This window comes from Pelophylax lessonae (genome assembly GCF_965119305.1).
Source record: "Pelophylax lessonae genome assembly, chromosome: 6".
Lineage (NCBI taxonomy): Eukaryota > Metazoa > Chordata > Amphibia > Anura > Ranidae > Pelophylax > Pelophylax lessonae.
In genome coordinates, this window is record NC_138773.1 from 137,843,827 (window position 1) to 137,864,319 (window position 20,493).

The 20,493-nt window shown below is 52.5% G+C and overlaps 1 protein-coding gene across 2 annotated transcripts in view; it reads left to right on the forward strand.

The window, feature by feature from the left end:
- GSPT1 (G1 to S phase transition 1) overlaps nt 1-20,493 on the forward strand; it is a 673,262-nt gene that overhangs the window by 137,526 nt on the left and 515,243 nt on the right. For both annotated transcript variants that reach the window (XM_082261298.1, XM_082261299.1), the window contains one exon: nt 15,269-15,490. In XM_082261298.1, coding sequence (XP_082117424.1) covers nt 15,269-15,490 — 222 coding nt within the window. The remainder of the gene's footprint in view (nt 1-15,268; nt 15,491-20,493) is intronic.

Here is a 20,493-nt window from a genome sequence, read left to right on the forward strand (position 1 = left end):
TGACGTCAGGTCTAGCAGTTTTTCCTTCCTTTTTTTTGCCTCCATCGACTTGTAGGATGCATATCTTCACATCCCTTTCTACGAAGGTCATTAGCAGTATCTCCGCTTTGCAGTGGCCGAGGACCACTTTCAATTTTGTGGCATTACCCTTTGGTCTAGCTTCAGCTCCCAGGGTATTCACCAAAGTTTTGGCCCTGGTGCTGGCTTTGCTGTGCAAGAGGGGGGTTGTGGTCCTCTTTTATCTGGGTGACCTCCTGTTAAGTTTGTGTGCCACTCTGTCGAACGACCTGACAGTTACGGTTCAGACGCTCCAGGAGTTTGGGTGGACCTTCAATTTCCAGGAGTCGGCACTGACTCCGCCAGTCCGTCTGTTACCTGGGGATGGGCCTGGACTCTGCTCAAGCGACGTTTTTTTCTCTTCCCCCCCCCCCCCCCCTCCGATAAATGTCTTGGAGCTTTGAGCGCTCAAGCTATGCTTGTTTCGTTGGTTCGTGTTCACACGGACAACGCCACGGTGGTGGCTTACATCAATCTCCAAGGGGGAACCAGGAGTGCTCGGGCAGCCAAGGAAGTGGCTGAGATCCCGTCTTGGGCTGAGGCGCACGTTCCAGCAACTTCGGCTGTTCTCATTTCCGGGAGTGGAAAAACTGGCAGGCGGACTATTAGTCAGTCCTTGGATCAGGGGGAATGGCCCCTGCATCCGGAGGTTTTTCATCTCCTGTGTGCCCGGTGTGGGACTCCAGACGTGGATTTGTTTGCGTCCCGTCTCCACAAAAAGATGTGGAGGTTCGTTGCCAGTACCCATGATCCTCTGTTGGACGCCACGGACTCGTAAGTGGTGCCCTGGCACTGGTATTGGCTGATTTGTGCTTTCCCTCTGATTCACTCGTTGTCCAGGTCCATCCGTGGGTTATCGTTGGAACAGGTGCAGGTAATTCTGGTGGCCCCAGACTGACCTCGTTTGGTCTTGGTAAGTAGACCTCATGCAGATGGTCGTCGAGCCTCCCTGGCGGCTACCTCTGTGAGAAGATCTGTCTCAAGGGCCGATCTTCCTTCCTGCTTTGCAGTCTCTGGCTTTAACGGAGTGGCTGTTTAAAGCCTGGTATTGAGAGACAGAGGTCTCTCGGATGCTGTCATTCCTACCTTACAGAAGGCTCGGAAGACTACCTCCAGAAGGATTTACCATCGTACCTGGAAAGCGTCTATTGCCTGGTGTGAGTCGCAAGGGTTTCATCCGCACTCTTTTTCGGTGGCGAGGGTTTTGGCCTTCCTGCTGGAAGGTGTGGATCAGCACTTGGCGCTGGACACGATCAACGGTAGGTTGTCGGCCTTAGCCGTTTTCTTCCAGTGTCCCTTGGCGACTAATTCCTTGATTCGCCCCTTTTGTTCAAGGTTTGCGTCATCTGCCTCCCACGCGGAAGGCTCCTTAGTCTCCGTGGGACCTGACTTGGTTTTGTCTGTTTTACAATGCCCCCCCCCTTTTTAGAACTTCAGAAGAATAGCTCTGCCTGTGTTGTGCCAGAATGTTGCTTTTTTGGTGGCGATCGCCTCTGCTTGCAGACTGTCTGAATTGGCGGCTCTGTCTTGCCGTTCGCCTTATCTGCTTGTTCATGGGCATAAAGTGGTCATGAGACCCAATCAGTCTTTTCTCCATATGGTGGTATCTGCTTTCCACCTCAACGTAGATATGCTTTTACCTTCAATTTTGCGAAGCCCATGCATCCCAAGGAATTTGCCTTGCATTCCTTGGATGTGGTTCGGGCGATCAGGTTTTTCCTGTCTGCCATGGAGTCCTTTAGAAAGTCTGATTCCTTTGTCCTTCCAAGGAACCTCGGAAAAGTTCGGCTGCGTCCGCTGCTACCATTTCCAAAAGATCCAGAAAGACTTTTGTTCAGGCCTGTTCACTAAAGGGTCAGGTGCTTCTTTTCCCTGCGAGGGCACACTCTACTAAAGCCGTTGGTGCCTCTTCGGCTTTTCGCCATCAGGCTTCTGTGGCTCCGGTGTGCGAAGCAGCGACATGGTCGTCTGTGCACTTTCACAAAATTTCTACGAACTTTAAGCAATGGCATCCTCGGATGCTTCCATTTGGCCGCAAAGTTTTGAGCACGGCAGTTCTTTGAAGAGACGTGGTGTTCTGTCTCTTCTTGGGGTGAATTTGGTTCTGGGGTTGGCTCCTGTTTAGCTTCTCTTGGCCTGTTTGGCTTAGTTTTTTGTCTGGCCTGGTTGTAACATTGCCTTTTCTTTGGTTGCGTCTTCACACCTGCACTGCTTTGGGATATCCCAATGGTGAAGCAATACTGAACGGGCTGTGACTGTCAGAGGACGTAAGAAAATAGAATTTCTCTTACGTCCTCCGACAGTCGCCGCCTCTTCATATTCGTCACTAATGGGGTTATTGACCTTTGCTCCGTAGGAGTAGCTAGGCAACAGAATATATTAATATCAAAGCTTTTAGCATATCCCACCCCCAGGGGGTGGTCCCCTCAGTCCATACCTCCCTGCTTCCTGCATTTCCAACTCAGTTTCTAATGCCTAGCTCAGGAGTAGGTTGGGCTGTTCCTGTGCTGGGGCTCTTAGTCTCAGCTTCTTTTCTCTTTTTGATTTTATTTGAAGTTTTTTCTCTTTCTTTTACTTAGCTGTTTTTTTTCAGCGTTAGTTACTTCTGATGAAGATGATCGTGCAGAGCTGGGTCTGTCTGGCCACCCTGGATCCCATTGCTCAGGGCCAGGGGCTTCCCAGCCTGCCGTTGAGCGTTCAGCTTAGGTTTTGCCCTGGCACATTGAATGACCCATCCCTGTTCGCTGCAGGGATGCTATCGGTGAGGTGGCTACCTCACTGGACGCCATTGCGGTTTCGCACCGCAGTTCCGCTGCGTCATGCTTGCGACACTCCCTGTCCTCAGTGCAGCGGTTTGGTCGCTGGAGCAGGCTCCCCACGCCATCCGGACTGGTAAGTGTAACTATGTGGGGACCTGTCTGTTTGGGTGTCAGTCTGGGACTGTGTGACCCTGCATGTCTGTGTGGCTGCTGTGCTCCCTGTCAGTTCCTGGACTTGCTGCCTGTGTGTGGGCTGTGAAGGGGGGGGGGGGCTCTCCCGCTCTGCTGGGTGTCATAGTGAAGCAGTCAGATTTTAGGCATGCTGTGCGGTGATCGCTGCGGCGATCCGCCATTTTTTTGAGGCAAAAAAAAATTTGTGGCAGGTCCTGTGAGGTAATCTACGGCGTTTTTGGTGCCAAACGCCGCCATTTTGAGCGGTGATCGATCAGGCCACATGTCGGCGCCATGTTCTATTTGCCCAAGGATTCCTCAGCCGAGCGGCCATGTTTGTGTAGCCTTGCATAGGCTTCATAGTCTTGCATCACTTCCTTTTGCTCTGGGACAGCGATCGGTGCAGCAGCCTGTGTGATCTCTCCAGGTTTTTATATTTCCTTTTTTCCTGTATTCCTTGCCCAGTTTCTTGTCCCTGTGGGGGTCGGTGTATTCAGTGGGTGCGGTGGGCTACGCTCGCCGCGATCTTAAAGGGGCAGTACCCCTTTATTACTTATTTTGCTGGGGCATGGATTCTCAGGATTGCAAGTTTCCTCCCACCTTGGTGGGGGGCCAAGGGGCTGCTGCTTCCCCCGAGGGGGCTGATCTGGCCACTATTGTGGCAAACTTAGCTGCTCAAGTGCAGATGCTGGTGGCTGATCGATCCACAAAACGGCCCAGGGTGTCTATTTCCTCTGATTCAGAGGGCGATGGGGCTGCTATGGCTGGAGTGCCCTTCTCAGGGTCTCACTCATCCCTAGACCTTGTGGGGTCTGACGGGGAGGCTGAGGTGGAAGGGGTTGATAATTCTCCCCCTGGCTCGTCTGAAGAGCTTGCACTCATGGATGAGTTGGTTGCTTCTATCAAACAAACGCTGCATTTGCAGGATGAACCATGTCCTCCTGCTTTGATGTCCTCTTATGGGACGCAAAGGAAACGCAAAACATCGCAGGTTTTTCCTAGCTCTACGGAATTTCAGCGCGCGGTTGATGAGCAATGGCGCAATTTAAAGAAGCCTTTTGCTGTGCCAAGTAGGTTCAAGCTGCGTTATCCCTTTACACCAGCTACTGATGAGCGTTGGTGTGTGCCGCCTCAGGTGGATCACGCGGTGGCAATTTTGAATGAATCAACTGCGATCCCTGCTGAGGATACCCCTGTGTTCCGGGACCCGACGGACAGGAGGTTGGAATCTCTGGCCCGTCATGCTTATACGGTTGCTGGCTCTATGCTGAAGCCTATTTTTGCTTCCATTATGGCAGCCCAGGCTATTGCGGATTGGACGCAGGTGCTCAGGCGCACTCTGGTGGCTGACTCTGCCCCGCCGACAACTTTGGCTATGGTGGATCAGATTCATCAGGGTGTCATGTATTTGTGTGATGCGGACTTGGATTTAGTCCCTTTGGCTGCACGTCTTTCTAGTGTGGCGGTCTTGAACCGTCGCCTGATATGGCTGAAATGTTGGTCTGTTGACCAATCTTCCCGCAAGACTTTAGCTAATTTGCCCTACGCGGGATCTCGCCTTTTTGGCGAATCTTTGGATACTCTGATAAAGGGTATTTCTGGGGGTAAGAGCACTCTCTTGCCCCAATCTCACAAGAATAAGTTTGTTCGTGGTAAGAATGCCTCGTTTAGGCCCTCTCAGGGGTCCTTTCGTGCCTTTCGGTCGCACTAGAAGGGCAAGCCCTTCAAAGGCCAAGGCTCCCAGAAGAAGCTGTGGACGGGTAAGCAGAAGTCCGGCCAGTCCGGATCCGCTGCCCATAACAATGCGGCCTTAAGGGGCGCCCTCACCCGTTTCTGGGGTGGGGGGACGTTTGCTCGGTTTTCTTCGACCCTGGCTGGACCGCGTTCGGGACAGGTGGGTTCAGGAAATCGTTCGATCTGGATACAAGATCGAGTTTCTCTCTCGGCCGGCGGGCAGATTTTTCCCCTCAAACCTTCAGCTGACTCCGGAGCGCTTGCAGGATCTGCACCTGGCGGTGCGGGACCTGCGGGCCCAGGGAGTGGTGGTTCCGGTGCCTCATCGGGACAGATTTCGGGGGTTCTATTCCAATCTGTTCACTGTGCCCAGAAAGGAGGGCAAGGTACGTCCGATTCTGGACTTGAAAGCTCTGAACCGCTTTGTGCGGGTTCGCAAGTTCCGCATGGAATCCCTGCGATCAGTGGTGGCTGCCCTGGTTCCGGGGCAATTCATGGCCTCCATCGACTTGAAGGATGCATACCTTCACATCCCCATTTTCGAGGGTCACCAGAGGTACCTTCGATTTGCCATTGCGGAGGATCATTATCAATTCGTGGCGTTGCCCTTTGGTCTCGCTTCGGCTCTGTGGGTTTTCACCAAGGTGCTTGCGCCGGTTCTGGCCTTATTGAGGGCCCAGGGCATTTCTGTCCTGGGGTATCTGGACGATATCCTGTGATTCGGTCTGCGACCAGTCAGGGCCTGGTGAACGACCTGTCCATCACGATGCAGACTCTGCAGGAATTCGGCTGGACGATCAATTTTCCAAAGTCAACGTTGTGTCCGTCGGTTCGTCTTCCCTACCTGGGGATGATTCTGGACTCTGTTCAAGCGAAGGTCTTCCTGCCGGAAGACAAGCTTCGGACACTTCAGTGCGAAGTCAGGTCCCTCAGGGACAATCAGTGCTCGTCCCTCCGGACGTGTATGAGGTGTCTGGGATTGATGGTTTCGGCCTTCGAGGCGATTCCCTTCGCCCAGTTTCACACACGGGAGCTTCAGGCGGAGGTCCTGGCCAAGTGGGACGGGCGTCCGCAATCTCTGGATCTACGGCTGTCGTTGAGCCATCTCACCCGAAGGGGTCTTTTGTGGTGGCTCCAGTCCCCGGCGGTGTCGGGGGGGGGGGGGGGGCGGCAAGTCCTTTCGTCCTTTGTCGTGGACGGTGATCACCACGGATGCCAGCCTGTCGGGCTGGGGTGGTGTTCTGGGCGTTCTGTCCGCCCAGGGAACTTGGTCGGAGGAGGAATCCTCCCTTCCGATCAACATTCTGGAATTGCGAGCGATAAATCTGTCTTCTGCGTGGACGGACAGGCTTCAGGGCCGTCCAGTTCGGGTACAGACGGACAATGCCACAGCGGTGGCCAACATCAACCACCAAGGGGGCACCAGGAGTGCCCGCGCGGCTCGGGAAGTAGCCGACATTCTGTCTTGGGCCGAGACGCACGTCCCGGCGATATCTGCAGTTCACATTCCGGGGGTGGAGAACTGGCAGGCGGATTATCTGAGCCGCCAGACCCTGGACCAGGGAGAATGGTCCCTTCACCCGGATGTCTTCCAGATTTTGTGCGCCAAGTGGGGGTCCCCAGATGTGGACCTGTTCGCGTCTCGTCTAAACAACAAGGTGGAAAGGTTCGTGGCAAGGACGCGCGATCCTCGGGCAGACGCCTCAGACGCGTTAGCGGCGCCCTGGCATCCGTATCGCCTGATGTATGCCTTTCCACCGATTCAGCTGCTGTCCAGGCTCCTTCGCAGGTTGGCCTCGGAACCGCACACGGTGATTCTGGTGGCACCGGACTGGTCTCAACGGTCTTGGTACGCAGATCTCGTGAATCTGGCGGTCGACGCTCCGTGGCGTCTGCCACTTCGAGTAGATCTCCTGTCTCAAGGACCGATATTCCATCCTGCTTTACAGTCGCTGGCTTTAACGGCCTGGCTGTTGAAAGCCAGGTCCTGAAGGATAGGGGTCTTTCCCCTGAGGTCATTCCCACTTTGATCAAGGCTAGGAAGGCCTCTTCGGGGAAGATTTACTACCGTACTTGGAAGGCTTACTTTGCCTGGTGTGAGTCCAGGGGGTATTCCCCTCGCTCGTGCTCGGTGTCGAGAGTGTTGGCTTACCTTCAAACGGGCGTGGACCAGCGTTTGGCGTTGGCCACGATTAAGGGTCAGATTTCTGCGCTGGCCGTTCTCTTTCAACGCCCTGTGGCGTCTAATTCTTTGGTTAGCACCTTTTGTTTTGCAACATGCTCCTTTTGAAAATATCAGGGAGATCTCGCTGTCTCTGTTGTCCAATAAGGTTGCCTTCTTGGTGGCGATCACTTCGGCTCGCAGGGTGTCGGAGCTGGCGGCCTTGTCCTGCAAATCTCCGTATTTGGTGATTCACTTGGATAAGGTGGTCTTGCGACCTAACCCGTCTTTTCTTCCGAAGAGGATCTCGGAATTTCACCTCAATGAGGATATTTTTCTGCCTTCGCTTTGCGCGAAGCCTAAGCGTCCGAAGGAGGTGGCTTTGCATTCCTTGGATGTTGTTAGGGCGATCAGGGTTTACCTGTCATCGACTAAATCCTTTCGCAAGTCGGATTCTCTTTGTCCTTCCTGAGGGACCTCGGAAGGGCATGGCGGCGTCGGCTGCGACCATCGCCAAATGGATCAGACAGACCATTGTGCAAGCCTATGCTTTGAAGGGGAAGGTTCCTCCTTTTCCTGTGAAGGCGCACTCTACCAGGTCTCGGAGTACGTCTTGGGCCTATCGTCATCAGGCTTCTGTGGCCCAGATGTGTAAGGCGGTGACTTGGTCGTCCATTCACATCTTCTCGAAATTTTACAAAGTGGATGTTCAGGCATCGGCAGATGCTTCCTTTGGCCGTAAAGTTCTTAGTGCGGCGGTGCCTTAAGGTCCCTTGTTTGGGCCCTTGGCCGTTGGGGTGTTTTTACCCCTAGGTTACTTGTTTTTTCCTGGGTTGTTGCTCCTGTTGAGCATGTTTTCCTGTTGCCCAGTTGGTTCTCTTACTTTGGTAAGGTTCCTTTCTCTGATGTGGGTACTGCGTTGCTTTTTTCCCGCCCCTCATGTCTACACTGCTATGGGACGTCCCCATTAGTGAAGAATATGAAGAGGCGGCGACTGTCGGAGGACGTAAGAGAAAACTGAATTTTTGTAAAATCTTACCTGTAAAATTCCTTTCTCTGAGTCCTCCAACAGTCGCCGCCCCCGCCCCTCTTTTGGGGTTTGTTTATGTACTCTACTGCTATGCTACTGAAACTGAGTTGGAAATGCAGGAAGCAGGGAGGTATGGACTGAGGGGACCACCCCCTGGGGGTGGGATATGCTAAAAGCTTTGATATTAATATATTCTGTTGCCTAGCTACTCCTACGGAGCAAAGGTCAATAACCCCATTAGTGAGGAATATGAAGAGGCGGCGACTGTCGGAGGACTCGGAGAAAGGAATTTTACAGGTAAGATTTTACAAAAATTCAGTTTTTTGTAAGACCTTACCGTAAAATAATTTTGAGTCAGACAGTCGCAGCCCCAGCCCCTCTATTTTTTGGGGTTGATTGTCTTCCTGTACTGCTTGCTACGCAACTAGAGAGCAGCACCAAGTGGCTGAGGGTTAATGTCTGAGGGACAGCCCCCAAGAGGTGTGTCTTGTTGTAAAGCTTTGCTTGTTAACCATTTCACTACCTAGCCTGCTCTTGCATTGAGGGCGCATAACCCAATGGTGAACGAATACTGAACGGCTGTGACTGTCAGAGGACTCGGAAAAAAGAATTTTACGATAAGTTCTTACAAAAATTCAATTTTTTTTGGACTTGCCATAAAATCCATTTCTCTGATGTTAGTTGACAGAAACAGCACACACCCCTCTTTGGAGTTGGGTTTTTTCTTCTGACACTGCTTGTTATATAACTGAATACTTATAGCAGGAAGTGGGAGTATACCCCCAGAGACTGCCCCATAGGCGTGCGCACACTTTTCTCTGCCTAGTTTCCTACTCTTGTAGGGGGCAGCATAATCCTATGGTCATGAAGATGAGGAGCTGTCCATCAATGAACATCAGAGAAATGGATTTCTCTTACGTCCTCCCGACAGTCGCCGCCCCTCATAAGTCATCACTATTGGGTATTGACTTCCGCTCCGCAGGAGTAGCTAGGCATAAGACTGAAGCCCCGTACACACGTATCGATTGTCGGCCGTAAATATTCGGCCATCGGCCGATTTGTAGGCTTGTTAGTTTGATGCTTCCGACAGCCGACAGCGCATTTTCGGCCGAACAGAATCTTTTGTGCAGACTTTAAAATATTTGTTGGCCGTCACCAGAACGGCCGATTGTTTGCCAGTCAGTACAGATTTCGGCCGACAGACAGATTAGCAAGACTGGGCATGCTCAGAAAAGAAAAAAGACAAGGAAAGTTAACCATTACATGACATCACTTCTGCAGTCGGCTGTTGTTGGCCGACAAAATTCATGTGCAGTCTTTTGCAGTTTTCAACAGACACGACAGCCCTGGACAAAAGACGGCCGATCGTTCAGCCGACGATCAGTACGTGTGTACGGGGCTTTAGTTAAAAGACAAAAGCATTTAGCATAGACACACCCATGGGGGCTGTCCCTCTGGTCAATACCCCCCTGCAGTAATCCCTCCCAACTCAGTTTGTCTGTCTAGCGTCAGGAGTAGTTAGGCTTCCCTGTGCTGGGGCTACAGTCTTAGCCTTTCTAATCTTTTCTTTGATTTTTATTTGCAAAATGTCCGTTTTTTTTCTTTGCTTTACTAGCTGTTTATTTTGTCAGCTTTATTTTAGTCGGATCTTCGTATGAAGATGGATCATGCGGAGCTGGGAATCGGACTGGCCGCCCTGGCTCTCCAGGGCAGAGGGTCAGATGGATCCCCAGCCCGCCATCGAGCGGCTATGGTTCGCCCTGGTGCTATGAACGACCCATCCCTGCTCGCAGCAGGGATGCAGCCTGTGAGGTGGCTACCTCACTGGACACATCTGTGGTCCTGTGCTGCAGTGTCCTGCGTTTTTTGGCTGACGGCATTCCCTGTCATCTGAGGACAGAGGCTTTCCGTTCATAGATGCACCCCACGCCATCCGGTACAGGTAAGTACTTTCTGTGTGGGGACCTCTGTCTGGGGTTGCAGTCCTGTGTTGCTGTGTGTCCCCTCATGTTTGTGCGTTTGTGGGGCTCCCTGATGCAATCCCTGCGGGGCTCTTCTTTATTACACTGCTGGCACTGTGTGGTGTGGGGGCCCCTCTCCTGTGTCACTTTTAGTGTTTGGGAGGTGCAGACTGTGTGTGAGGCGACCACTGCGGCTAAAAACCACGCAGTCAGCCATTTTGGATGTGGGCAGCATTTCTGGCTTCACTCTATGGGCTTTTACAGTAGCTTGCTATGTAGTGTTTTGGCGTTATCTTGTGTGTGGCAGAACGAACGTTCTGAGCACATGTCGACGGCCATCTTGCCGAAGCCTTCCATTCACTTCTATGGGCAGCCATTTTCCCTGGGCCTTTCAGCATATAGTTCAGCTTCTGGTGACCTCACTTATATTTCCTCTGGAACAGCGATCGGTGTGGTAACACTCTGTGGGGCTCTGCAGACTGTCTCTTCCATATCTCTCTGTTCTATCCTTCCTGGTTCAGTTTTGTCCCTTTTGGGGGGTCTGTGTATACGCTGTGGTGGCGTCTTTGGTGTCAAAAATAGAGGTGCTGATGGCTGAACGTGCTGCTAGGAAAAGGCCCAGATTCGTTTTCTCCCCTGATTCAGATGGTGATGTGGCTGGCGTGCCGTTTTCAGGGTCTCGCTCGTCCCTGGACCATCTGGGGTCTGAGGGGGAGGCGGAGGTGGAGGGGGTTGATGATTCTTCCCCAGGGTCGCCTGAAGAACGCGCACACATGGATGATTTGATTTCTTCTGTGAAAGAAACGCTACATTTGGAGGATGAGCCCACTCCTCCGGCCATTGTGTCCTCATTTGGTACACATAGGGCCCGCAAGTCGGCGCAGGGTTTTCCCTGCCCCGCTGAGTTTCATCACAGTGAATGAACAATGGCGCAGTTTAAAACGCCCCTTCACGGTGCCTAGTCGGTTTAAACTGCTGTACCCCTTTGCGCCTTCTACGGATGCGCGCTGGTGCGTGGCCCCCAAGGTGGATCACGCTGTGGCCGTGTTGAACAAGGCTACTCTGGTTCCCACTGAGGATCCCTCGGTGTTCCGGGATCCTACGGACAGGAGGTTGGAGTCTCTTGCCCGCCATGCCTATACGGTGGCGGGCTCTGTGCTCAAAACTATTTTCGCTTCTGTCATGGTGGCTCAGGCGGTGGCAGACTGGACTAAGGTGCTTAGGCGCACTCTCGTGTCTGATTCTGCCCCACCTGCTACGCTTGAAATGGTGGACCAGATTCATCAACGGTTCATTTTTTGTTTGCGATGCGGCCTTAAATGAGGCCCCTTTAGCTGCACGCCTGTCTAGTGTCGACTGATCTGGCTGAAGAGCTGGTCGGCTGACCAGACGTCACGGAAAACAGTGGCTGACTTTCCTTATGCTGGGTCTCGCCTTTTTGGCGAGGCTTTGGATTCTTTGGTGAAAGGAGTCACTGGGGGCTAAAGCACTCTGCTGCCCCAGAATCCGAAGAACAAGTCCTTTCGCAGCAAGCGGGGTCCCGCCTTTAGACCCACTCAGGGGTCCTTTCCTGCCTTTGAGACACAATTCAAGGGCCAAGGTGGCCAGAAGAAGCCCTGGGCGGGGTAAGCAAACGTCCGGCCATGCCGGCACGACGGCTCAGCCCGACTCTGCCTGAAGGGACGCCCTCACCCATTTCAGGGGTGGGGGGACGTTTGCGTGGTTTCCTCCAACCTTGGCTGCTCTGTATTCCGGACAGGTGGGTTCAGGAAATCATTCGATCAGGATGCAAGATCGAATTCCTTTCGCGGCCAGTGGACAGATTCTTTCCCTAAAATCTTCATTTGACCCCAGGGCGTTTACAGGACCTGCATCAAGCGGTGCAGGACCTCCTGGTCCGGGGGGGATTGTCACGGTACCTCATCGGGACAGGTTTCGGGGGTTTTACTCCAATCTGTTCACTGTGCCCAGTAAGGAGGGCAAGGTGCATCCTATCCTGGACTTAAAGGCTCTGAATCGGTTCGCCATTGCGGAGGACCATTATCAGTTTGTAGCGTTCTTTCGGTCTCGCTTCGGCCAAAGGTCTTTACCAAAGTGCTGGCACCTGTTCTGGGCCTGTTGAGGGCACAGGGCATTGCGGTCTTGGGATAACTGGACGATCTCCTGTTAAGATCGAGTGCTAGTCAGAGCCTGACGTGCGATCTGTCAACTACGGTACAGACGCTAAAGGAGTTTGGTTGGACCATCAACGATCAGAAGTCGACGTTGTCTCCTTTGGTTCGTCTTCCCCATCTGGGAATGTTTCTGGACTCTGCTCAAGCGAAGGTTTTTCTGCCGGAGGACAAGCTCCGGACCCTTCAAAACGAGGTCAGGTCCCTCAGGGACAACCAGTCCTCGTCGCTCAGCACCTGTATGCGGTGCCTGGGGTTGATGGTATCAGCCTTCGAGGCGATCCCATTTGCTCAGTTTCACACTCGGTCTCTTCAAGCAGAGATCTTGGCCAGGTGGGACAGACTTCCTCAGTCCTGGCTCTGAGGATTTCGTTGAGGCGCCAGACCAGAATGGTTCTTCTGTGGTGGCTTCAGTCCCCGGCTGTGTCAGAAGGAAAATCCTTCCGTCCGTTGCTGAACGGTGATTACCACGGATGCCAGCCTATAAGGCTGGGGTGGAGTCCTGGGCAACCTGTCTGTCAAGGGCACTTGGTCGGAGGAGGAATCCTCCCTTCCGATCAACATATTGGAGTTAAGAGCGATCAAGCTCTGTCTTTTCCAGTGGTCGGATCGACTTCGGGGCCGTCCTGTTCGGGTACAGATGGACAATGCTAACGATGCTAACGCGGTGGCTTACATCAACCACCAGGAGTGCCCGGGCGGCCTGGGAGGTGACCGGCATTCTGTCTTGGGCCAAGACTCATGTCCCGGCGATTTCGGCAGTTCATATTCTGGGTGTGGAGAATTGGCAGGCCGACTATCTGAGCCGCCAGACCCTGGACCAGGGGGAATGATCCCTACACCCGGAGGTCTTCCAAATGCTGTGTGCGAAGTGGGGATCCCCAGATGTGGATCTGTTTGCGTCTCGGCTAAACCACAAGGTGGAAAGGTTCGTGGCAAGAACGCGCGGACGGACGCCTCGGATGCGTTGGTGGCCCCTTGGCATCAGTATCGTCTTGGCATCAGTAGCCGGTCCTGGTACGCCGACGTTGTTCACCTGGCAGTCGAGCCTCCTTGGCGGCTACCGCTGCGGGAAGATCTACTGTCTCAGGGACCGATCTTCCAGCCTGCTTTACAGTCGCTGGCTTGAACGGCCTGGCTGTTGAAAGCCAGGTCCTGAGAGACAGGGGTCTCTCCCCAGAGGTCATTCCTACTTTAATCAAGGCTAGGAAAGCCTCGTCTGGTAAAATGTATTACCGTACCTGGAAAGCCTATTTTGCCTGGTGTGAGTCCAGGGGTTTTTCTCCTCGCTCATACTCGGTGACGAGAGTGTTGGCTTTCCTTCAGGCTAGTGTGGACCAGCGCCTGGCGCTGGCCACGATAAAGGGCCAGGTATCTGCACTGGCTGTCCTTTTTCAACGCCCTGTGGCGTCTCATTCCTTAATTCGCACCTTCTTTCAAGGTGTGCGACATTTGGCACCTCCCCGGAGGGAGCTTTTACCTCCATGGGACTTGAACTTGGTTCTGTCCCTCTTACAGCATTCTCCCTTGCCTCTGCTTTCTAAAAAGGTTGCTTTTCTAGTGGCGATCACTTGGGCTCGCAGAGTGTCGGAGCTGGCGGCGTTGTCTTGCCGCTCTCCTTATTTGGTGATTCACAAGGATAAGGTGGTCTTGCGACCTCATTCGTGTCTTCTCCCTAAGGTGGTCTCTGAATTTCACCTTAATGAGGACATTGTTTTGCTTGTGCGAAGCCTAAGCATCCGAAGGAGGTTGCATTGCATTCCTTGGATGTTGTCAGAGTGATCATTGTATACCTGTCGTCCACTGAATCCTTTTGGAAATCGGATTCCCTCTTTGTCCTTCCTGAGGGACCTTGGAAGGGCATGGCTGCATCTGCAGCGACCATTGCCAAATGGATCAGACAGGCCATTGAACAGGCCTATGCTTTGAAGGAACGGGTTCCACCCTCCCCTGTTAAGGCGCACTCTACCAGATCATTGAGTACGTCCTGGGCCTACCGGCATCAGGCCTCGGTGGCCCAGGTGTGCAAGGCTGCGACTTGGTCGTCGGTGCACACCTTTTCCAAATTCTATAAGGTGGATGTTCTGGCATCAGCTGATGCCTCCTTTGGCCGCAAACTTCAGTGCTGCAGTGCCATAGGGAACCCTTGTTTGTTTGTGGGTCCCTGGCTGTTGGGTTTGTTTATACCCTGGGTTATTTGCTTTCCTTGGCTGTTGCTCCTGTTGAGCCTTTTTTCGTTACCCAGAAGGTTCTCCTACTGTGTGCGTAAGGTTCCTTTCTCTGATGTGGGTACTGCGTTGCCTTTTCAACGGTTGCGTCTCTCACCTCTCATGTCTACACTGCTTTGGAACATCCGAATAGTGATGACTTATGAGGGGCGGCGACTGTCGGAGGACGTAAGAGAAAACTGAATTTTTGTAAAATCTTACCGTAAAATTCCTTTCTCTGAGTCCTCCGACAGTCGCCGCCCCTGCCCCTCTTTTGGGCTTTTTTCTTGTACACCTACTGCTATTCTACCAAACTGAGTTGGGAGGGATTACTGCAGGGGGGTATTGACCAGAGGGACAGCCCCCATGGGTGTGTCTATGCTAAATGCTTTTGTCTTTTAACTAAGTCTTATGCCTAGCTACTCCTGCGGACCCGAAGTCAATACCCAATAGTGATGACTTATGAGGGGCGGCGACTGTCGGAGGACTCAGAGAAAGGAATTTTACGGTAAGATTTTACAAAAATTCAGTTTTTACGGTAAGTCAAAAATCCATTTTTTTCATAAAGCTTCCTATGAATGGCTGAGCAGCACTAGATAAACTCAAATTTGTTCTAGGCATGGGAATTTCCCAGTTTGCCATAACACTGCCCTGTGTACTGTATGTAGCTATTACTACCTACAGTTTATAGATCGCTGGCAGCAGGTACATTTGTTAGGGATGGAATAATTTTGGGTATAAGTGGCCAAAGTTAACTAATAAAGTGAAATAAAATTTGGAGTTAAGCTTTATGCTTTAGTTATGTGGTCTTTTTGTTTTATTTTTTATATTGATAAAATATTGTACCCCAATCTATTGTTCCAAAGTGACTTCACTAAAAAATAGATAACACACTCAAGCATCTGACACAATTATTTTATGTAACAAAAAGGTTATTAGTGGCATTTGGCATGATTTTAGTACTGTATACCTGGTTTTGCTTGTTTGATATGTTGAACCCTGAATTTTTTACAGTAGAAAATGGAGAAACTGAAATGTCTCCTGAAGAATGCTGGGATCACAAAGATGAACCAAACGACGCAGAACCAGGAGGTGGTTTCTCGGGAGATGGAGGGTCTGCTGAAGAGGTGGCTCAGGAAATGGAAGAGGAAGACGAGATCACAAAACCCAAAACTGTTGTTGCCCCACCAGACGCCCCCAAAAAAGAACATGTTAATGTGGTCTTTATTGGGCATGTTGGTATGTCAGCTTTTTATCTTTATTTCACAACTAATTGCAGTGTAGTTCCAAAATAATAGTGTATTGAACACCTTTCTCCTGCGCTCAGAATCCAGAGCTCCCCGACCGCTCTTCCCACGGGACTCACATATGACGTCTTGAATGGCAGAGGTCTTGCTGCACTAAAGGACTGGGGTGGGGTAGTCCGACAATTACTGCAAACAAAAACAAAGAAGGGCGCACCGACCTAGCGCATTATCCTCAATAATATCTTTATTGATAAAACATAAAAATGGCTACTCGCATCAAAGGTGTAAATCAGACGTATCGTAACCAAAAGTCTGAGTGTCAGGAGTAGTCCATGCGAATGTCCATTGTCTTAATCGGATGACAGCTAACGCGTTTCGAGGCTTCGCCTCTTCCTCAGAGCCACTGTCATGACCAACTCACAAGTTTAAATAGCAGAGTATGGCCCAAGCATCATCCATGCGGTCTAGGAAATCCGTCCCTATGGGGGTGTGGTTATACTATTTTTAACCCTTCCCACATATCGCTGCCCTCCACCTCCAGCAGGGTGGATTGATAGTACTCATGTGATACATGTACCATACTTTAAATGTCCAGATCAGTGACGCATATTTAAAAGGGCAAATGCAAATAAAAAATGTATATGTACAAATAGAAAATGCAAATGAGAATGAAACAGAAGCCATTGCTGATAATCGGAGATCATTCAAATAATAAACATGTACATACCCCATGTAGACCCCCAGAGGTGCCGTTGTTGGCAAATGTGGATCACATATTTCTCTTACATCCTCCGACAGTCGCCGCCTCTTCATATTCGTCACAATGGGGGTATTAGACTTTGCTCCGAAGGAGTAGCTAGGCAACAGAATATGTTAACATTAAAGCTTTTAACATATCCCACCCACAGGGGGTGGTCCCCTCAGTCAATACCCTCCTACTTCCTGCAACCATATCTCAGTTTCAATGTCTAGCTTGTCAGGAGTAGCTGGATCTCTCTATGCTGGGGCTTTTTGCCTCAGCCTTTCTCTTCTTTTTTGATTTTTTGTTTGAGTTTTTTCTCTCTCTTTACTTAGCTGTTCTTTTTGTCAGCGTTAGTTCTTCTGATGAAGAGGATTCGTGCGGGCTGGGTCTCGGGCTGATCCCCCTGGTCGCAGGTCGTGGGTCAGTGGCTTCCCAGCCTGCCGTCGAGCGTTCAGCCAGGTAACGCTCCTGGCACAGTGAACGACCCATCCCTGTTCGGTGCAGGGATGATTGGTGAGGTGGCTACCTCACTGGACGCTGTGCGGTTTCTTAACCCTGATTTTGTGCGTCCTGGATGCGACTCTCCCTGCCTCATGTGCAGCGGCTTTTTCGCCTGTGCGGGTTCCCCACGCCATTATGAGGTAAGTGTGTCTATGTGGGGACCTGTCTGTCGGGGGGGGGGTGTCAGTCTGGTAACCTGCCTCTGTTCACACTGTTTGTCTCCCTATCGCTCTGGCTGCATGCTGTGGGCTGCAGGGGGGGGGGGGGGGGGGGCTGTGTGGCACTGTCTGTGTCAGCCTTTGTACAGTGTGAAGGGCTGTGTGCTGTGGGGCATGTTTTTGTCATGTTTGGGGCACGATACAGCGATCGCTGAGGCGATCCGCCATGTTTTTTTACATGGGTGGTGTTATATGCATCACAGTAGTGGGGGAGCGGCGGTTTCGGCGCCATTTTGCCTGCGCTCGCTCCAGCCGCATGTTTTCACTGCGGGCGGCCATTTTCTTGTAGCCTTCCATAGGCTTTAATAGAGCGCCCTGATTGCATCACTTCTTCTTTCCTTGGTGCACCGATCGAGGCAGCAGGGGTCTCCTCAGGTTTTATCCTTCTGTTCCTTCCTATATCCATTTCCTGTGTTCAGTTTTATCCCTGTGGGGGTCTCATTGTGCTTGTGTGTGTGTGCGGTGGGCTGCGCTCGCCGCGCTTGTTAAAGGGGCAGTTAACCCTTTATTCTCCGGCATATTTTTTTGGGGCAAATGGATTCTCAGGAGGGCAAATTTCCTGCCACCTTGGTGGGAAGCCAGGGGACTGCTGTTTCCCCCCCAGGGGGGGGATTTAGCCGAAGTGGTGGCTAACCTTGCTGCTCAGGTGCAGATGCTGGTGGCTGCTCAATCCACTAAAAGACCCAGAGTTTCTATTTCCTCTGATTCTGAGGGTGAAGATGATGGGGCTGCTATGGCTGGGGTCTCCTTATCAGGGTCCCGTTCCTCCCTGGATCTCGTGGGGTCCGAGGTGGAGGCTGAGGTTGAAGGGGTTGATAATTCTACCCCTGGCTCGCCTGAAGAGCTTGCAATCATGGATGAATTGGTTGCTTCTATAAAACAAAAGCTGCGTTTGCAGGATGAACTGTGTCCTCCCGCTGCCTTGGCGGCTTATGGGACGTAGAAAAGACGCAAGACATCGCAGGTCTTTCCCTGCACTGATGATTTTCAGCGCGCTGTTAAGGAACAATGGCGCAATTCACGCAAACCTTTTGCTGTGCCAAGTAGGTTCAGGCTGCGTTATCCTTTCACGCCTGCCACTGATGAACGGTGGTGTGTGCCACCCCCGGTGGATCACGCTATTGCGGTTTTGAACAAATCCACTGCGATTCCTGCAGAGGATACCCCGGTGTTCCGAGATGCCACGGATAGGAGGATGGAGTCTCTTGCCCGTCATACTTATTCTGTTACGGGTTCGATGCTTAAAGCTCTGTTTGCCTCTCTTATGGCAGCCCAGGCTGTCGCAAGTTGGACGCAGGTGCTTAGGCGCGTCCTAGTCGCTGATTCGGCCTCGCCGGCGACATTGGATATGGTGGATCAAATCCATCAGGGTGTCATGTACCTGTGTGATGCGGACTTGGACTTAGTGCCATTGGCTGCACGTGTACAAAGCGTGGCGGTGTTGTCTCGCCGCCTGGTTTGGTTGAAGTTTTGGTCGGTGGACCAATCTTCGCGCAAGACCTTAGCCAATGTGCCTTATGATGGATCTCGCCTTTTTGGGGAGTCCTTGGATACGTTGATTAAGGGGATCACGGGCGGTAAGAGCACGCTCTTGCCCCACTTCCCCAAGGCTAAGGGGGCTCCTGGTAAGAAGCATACTAATTTTCGGCCTCCTCAGGGGTCCTTTCGTGCCTTTTGGTCGCACTACAAGGGCAAACCGTTCAAGGGTCAAGGCTCCCAAAAGAAGCCGTGGTCTGGTAAACAGAAGTCCGGTCAGTCCAGACCCTCTACCCATAACAGTGCGACCTGAAGGGGCGCCCTCACCCAGTTCTGGGGTGGGGGGACGCTTGCTCTTTTTTCTTCAACCCTGGCTGGCCCGCGTGCGGGACCGGTGGGTTCAGGAAATCGTTCGATCTGGCTACAAGATCGAGTTTCTCGGCCGGAGAGCAGATTCTTTCCCTCAAATCTTCAGCTGTCTCCGGAGCGTGTGCGGGACCTGCACCTAGCGGTGCGGGACCTGAGGGCTCAGGGAGTGGTGGTTCCGGTGCCTCATCGGGACAGATTTCGGGGGTTTTATTCAAATCTGTTCACCGTGCCCAGGAAGGAGGGCAAGGTTCGTCCAATTCTGGACTTAAAGGCTTTGAACCGCTTTGTGCGGGTTCGCAAGTTCCACATGGAATCCCTGCGGTCGGTGGTGGCTGCCCTGGTTCCGGGGGAGTTCATGGCCTCCATTGATCTGAAGGATGCGTACCTTCACATCCCGATTTTCGAGGGTCACCAGAGGTTCCTTCGATTCGCCATTGCGGAGGATCATTACCAATTCGTGGCGTTGCCTTTTGGTCTCGCCTCAGCTCCTCGGGTTTTCACCAAGGTGCTTGCTCCCATTCTGGCTTTGTTGAGAGCTCAGGGCATCTCTGTCCTGGGGTATCTGGATGACATTCTGGTTCGGTCTGCGTCCAGCCAGGGTCTGTAAAAGGACCTGTCCGTCACGATGCAAACTCTACAGGAGTTTGGTTGGACGATAAATTTTCCAAAGTCGACGCTGAGTCCGTCGGTTCCTCTTCCCTACCTGGGAATGATCCTGGACTCGATCCAGGCGAAGGTCTTCCTGCCGGAAGACAAGCTCAGGACTCTTCAGGAGAAAGTCAGGTCCCTCAGGGACAGTCCGTGCTCGTCCCTCCGGACGTGCATGAGATGTCTGGGATTGATGGTCTCGGCTTTCGAGGCGATTCCCTTCGCCCAGTTTCACACGCGGGGTCTCCAGGCGGAGATCCTGTCCAAGTGGGACGGGCGACCGCAATCTCTGGATCTTCTACTTTCGTTGAGCTTTCGCACCAGAAGGTATCTTCTGTGGTGGCTCCAGTCCCCGATGATATCGGGGGGCAAATCCTTTCGTCCTATCTCATGGACAGTGATCACCACGGATGCCAGCCTGTCGGGCTGGGGTGGTGTTCTGGGCGTTCTGTCCGCCCAGGGAACTTGGTCGGAGGGGGAGTCCTCCCTTCCGATCAACATTCTGGAATTGCGTGCGGTAAATCTCTGCCTTCGTCGCTGGACGGACCGACTGCAGGGCTGTCCGGTTCGGGTGCAGACGGACAATGCCACGGCGGTGGCCTACATCAACCACCAAGGGGGCACCAGGAGTGCCCGAGCGGCTCGGGAAGTGGCCGACATTCTGTCTTGGGCCGAGACTCATGTCCCGGCGATAACGGCAGTTCACGTTCCGGGGGTGGAGAACTGGCAGGCGGACTATCTGAGTCGCCAGACCCTGGATCAGGGGGAATGGTCTCTCCACCCGGCTGTCTTCCAGATGTTGTGCGCGAAGTGGGGTCTTCCAGATGTGGACCTGTTCGCGTCTCGTCTGAACAACAAGGTTCGTGGCAAGGACGCGCGACCCTCGGGCAGACGCATCAGACGCGTTGGTAGCCCCGTGGCATCAGTACAGACTGATGTATGCGTTTCCACCGATTCAATTGCTGTCCAGGTTCCTCCGCAGGTTGCACTCGGAACGCAGCACGGTGATTCTTGTTCTTTTTCAACGTCCTGTGGCATCTT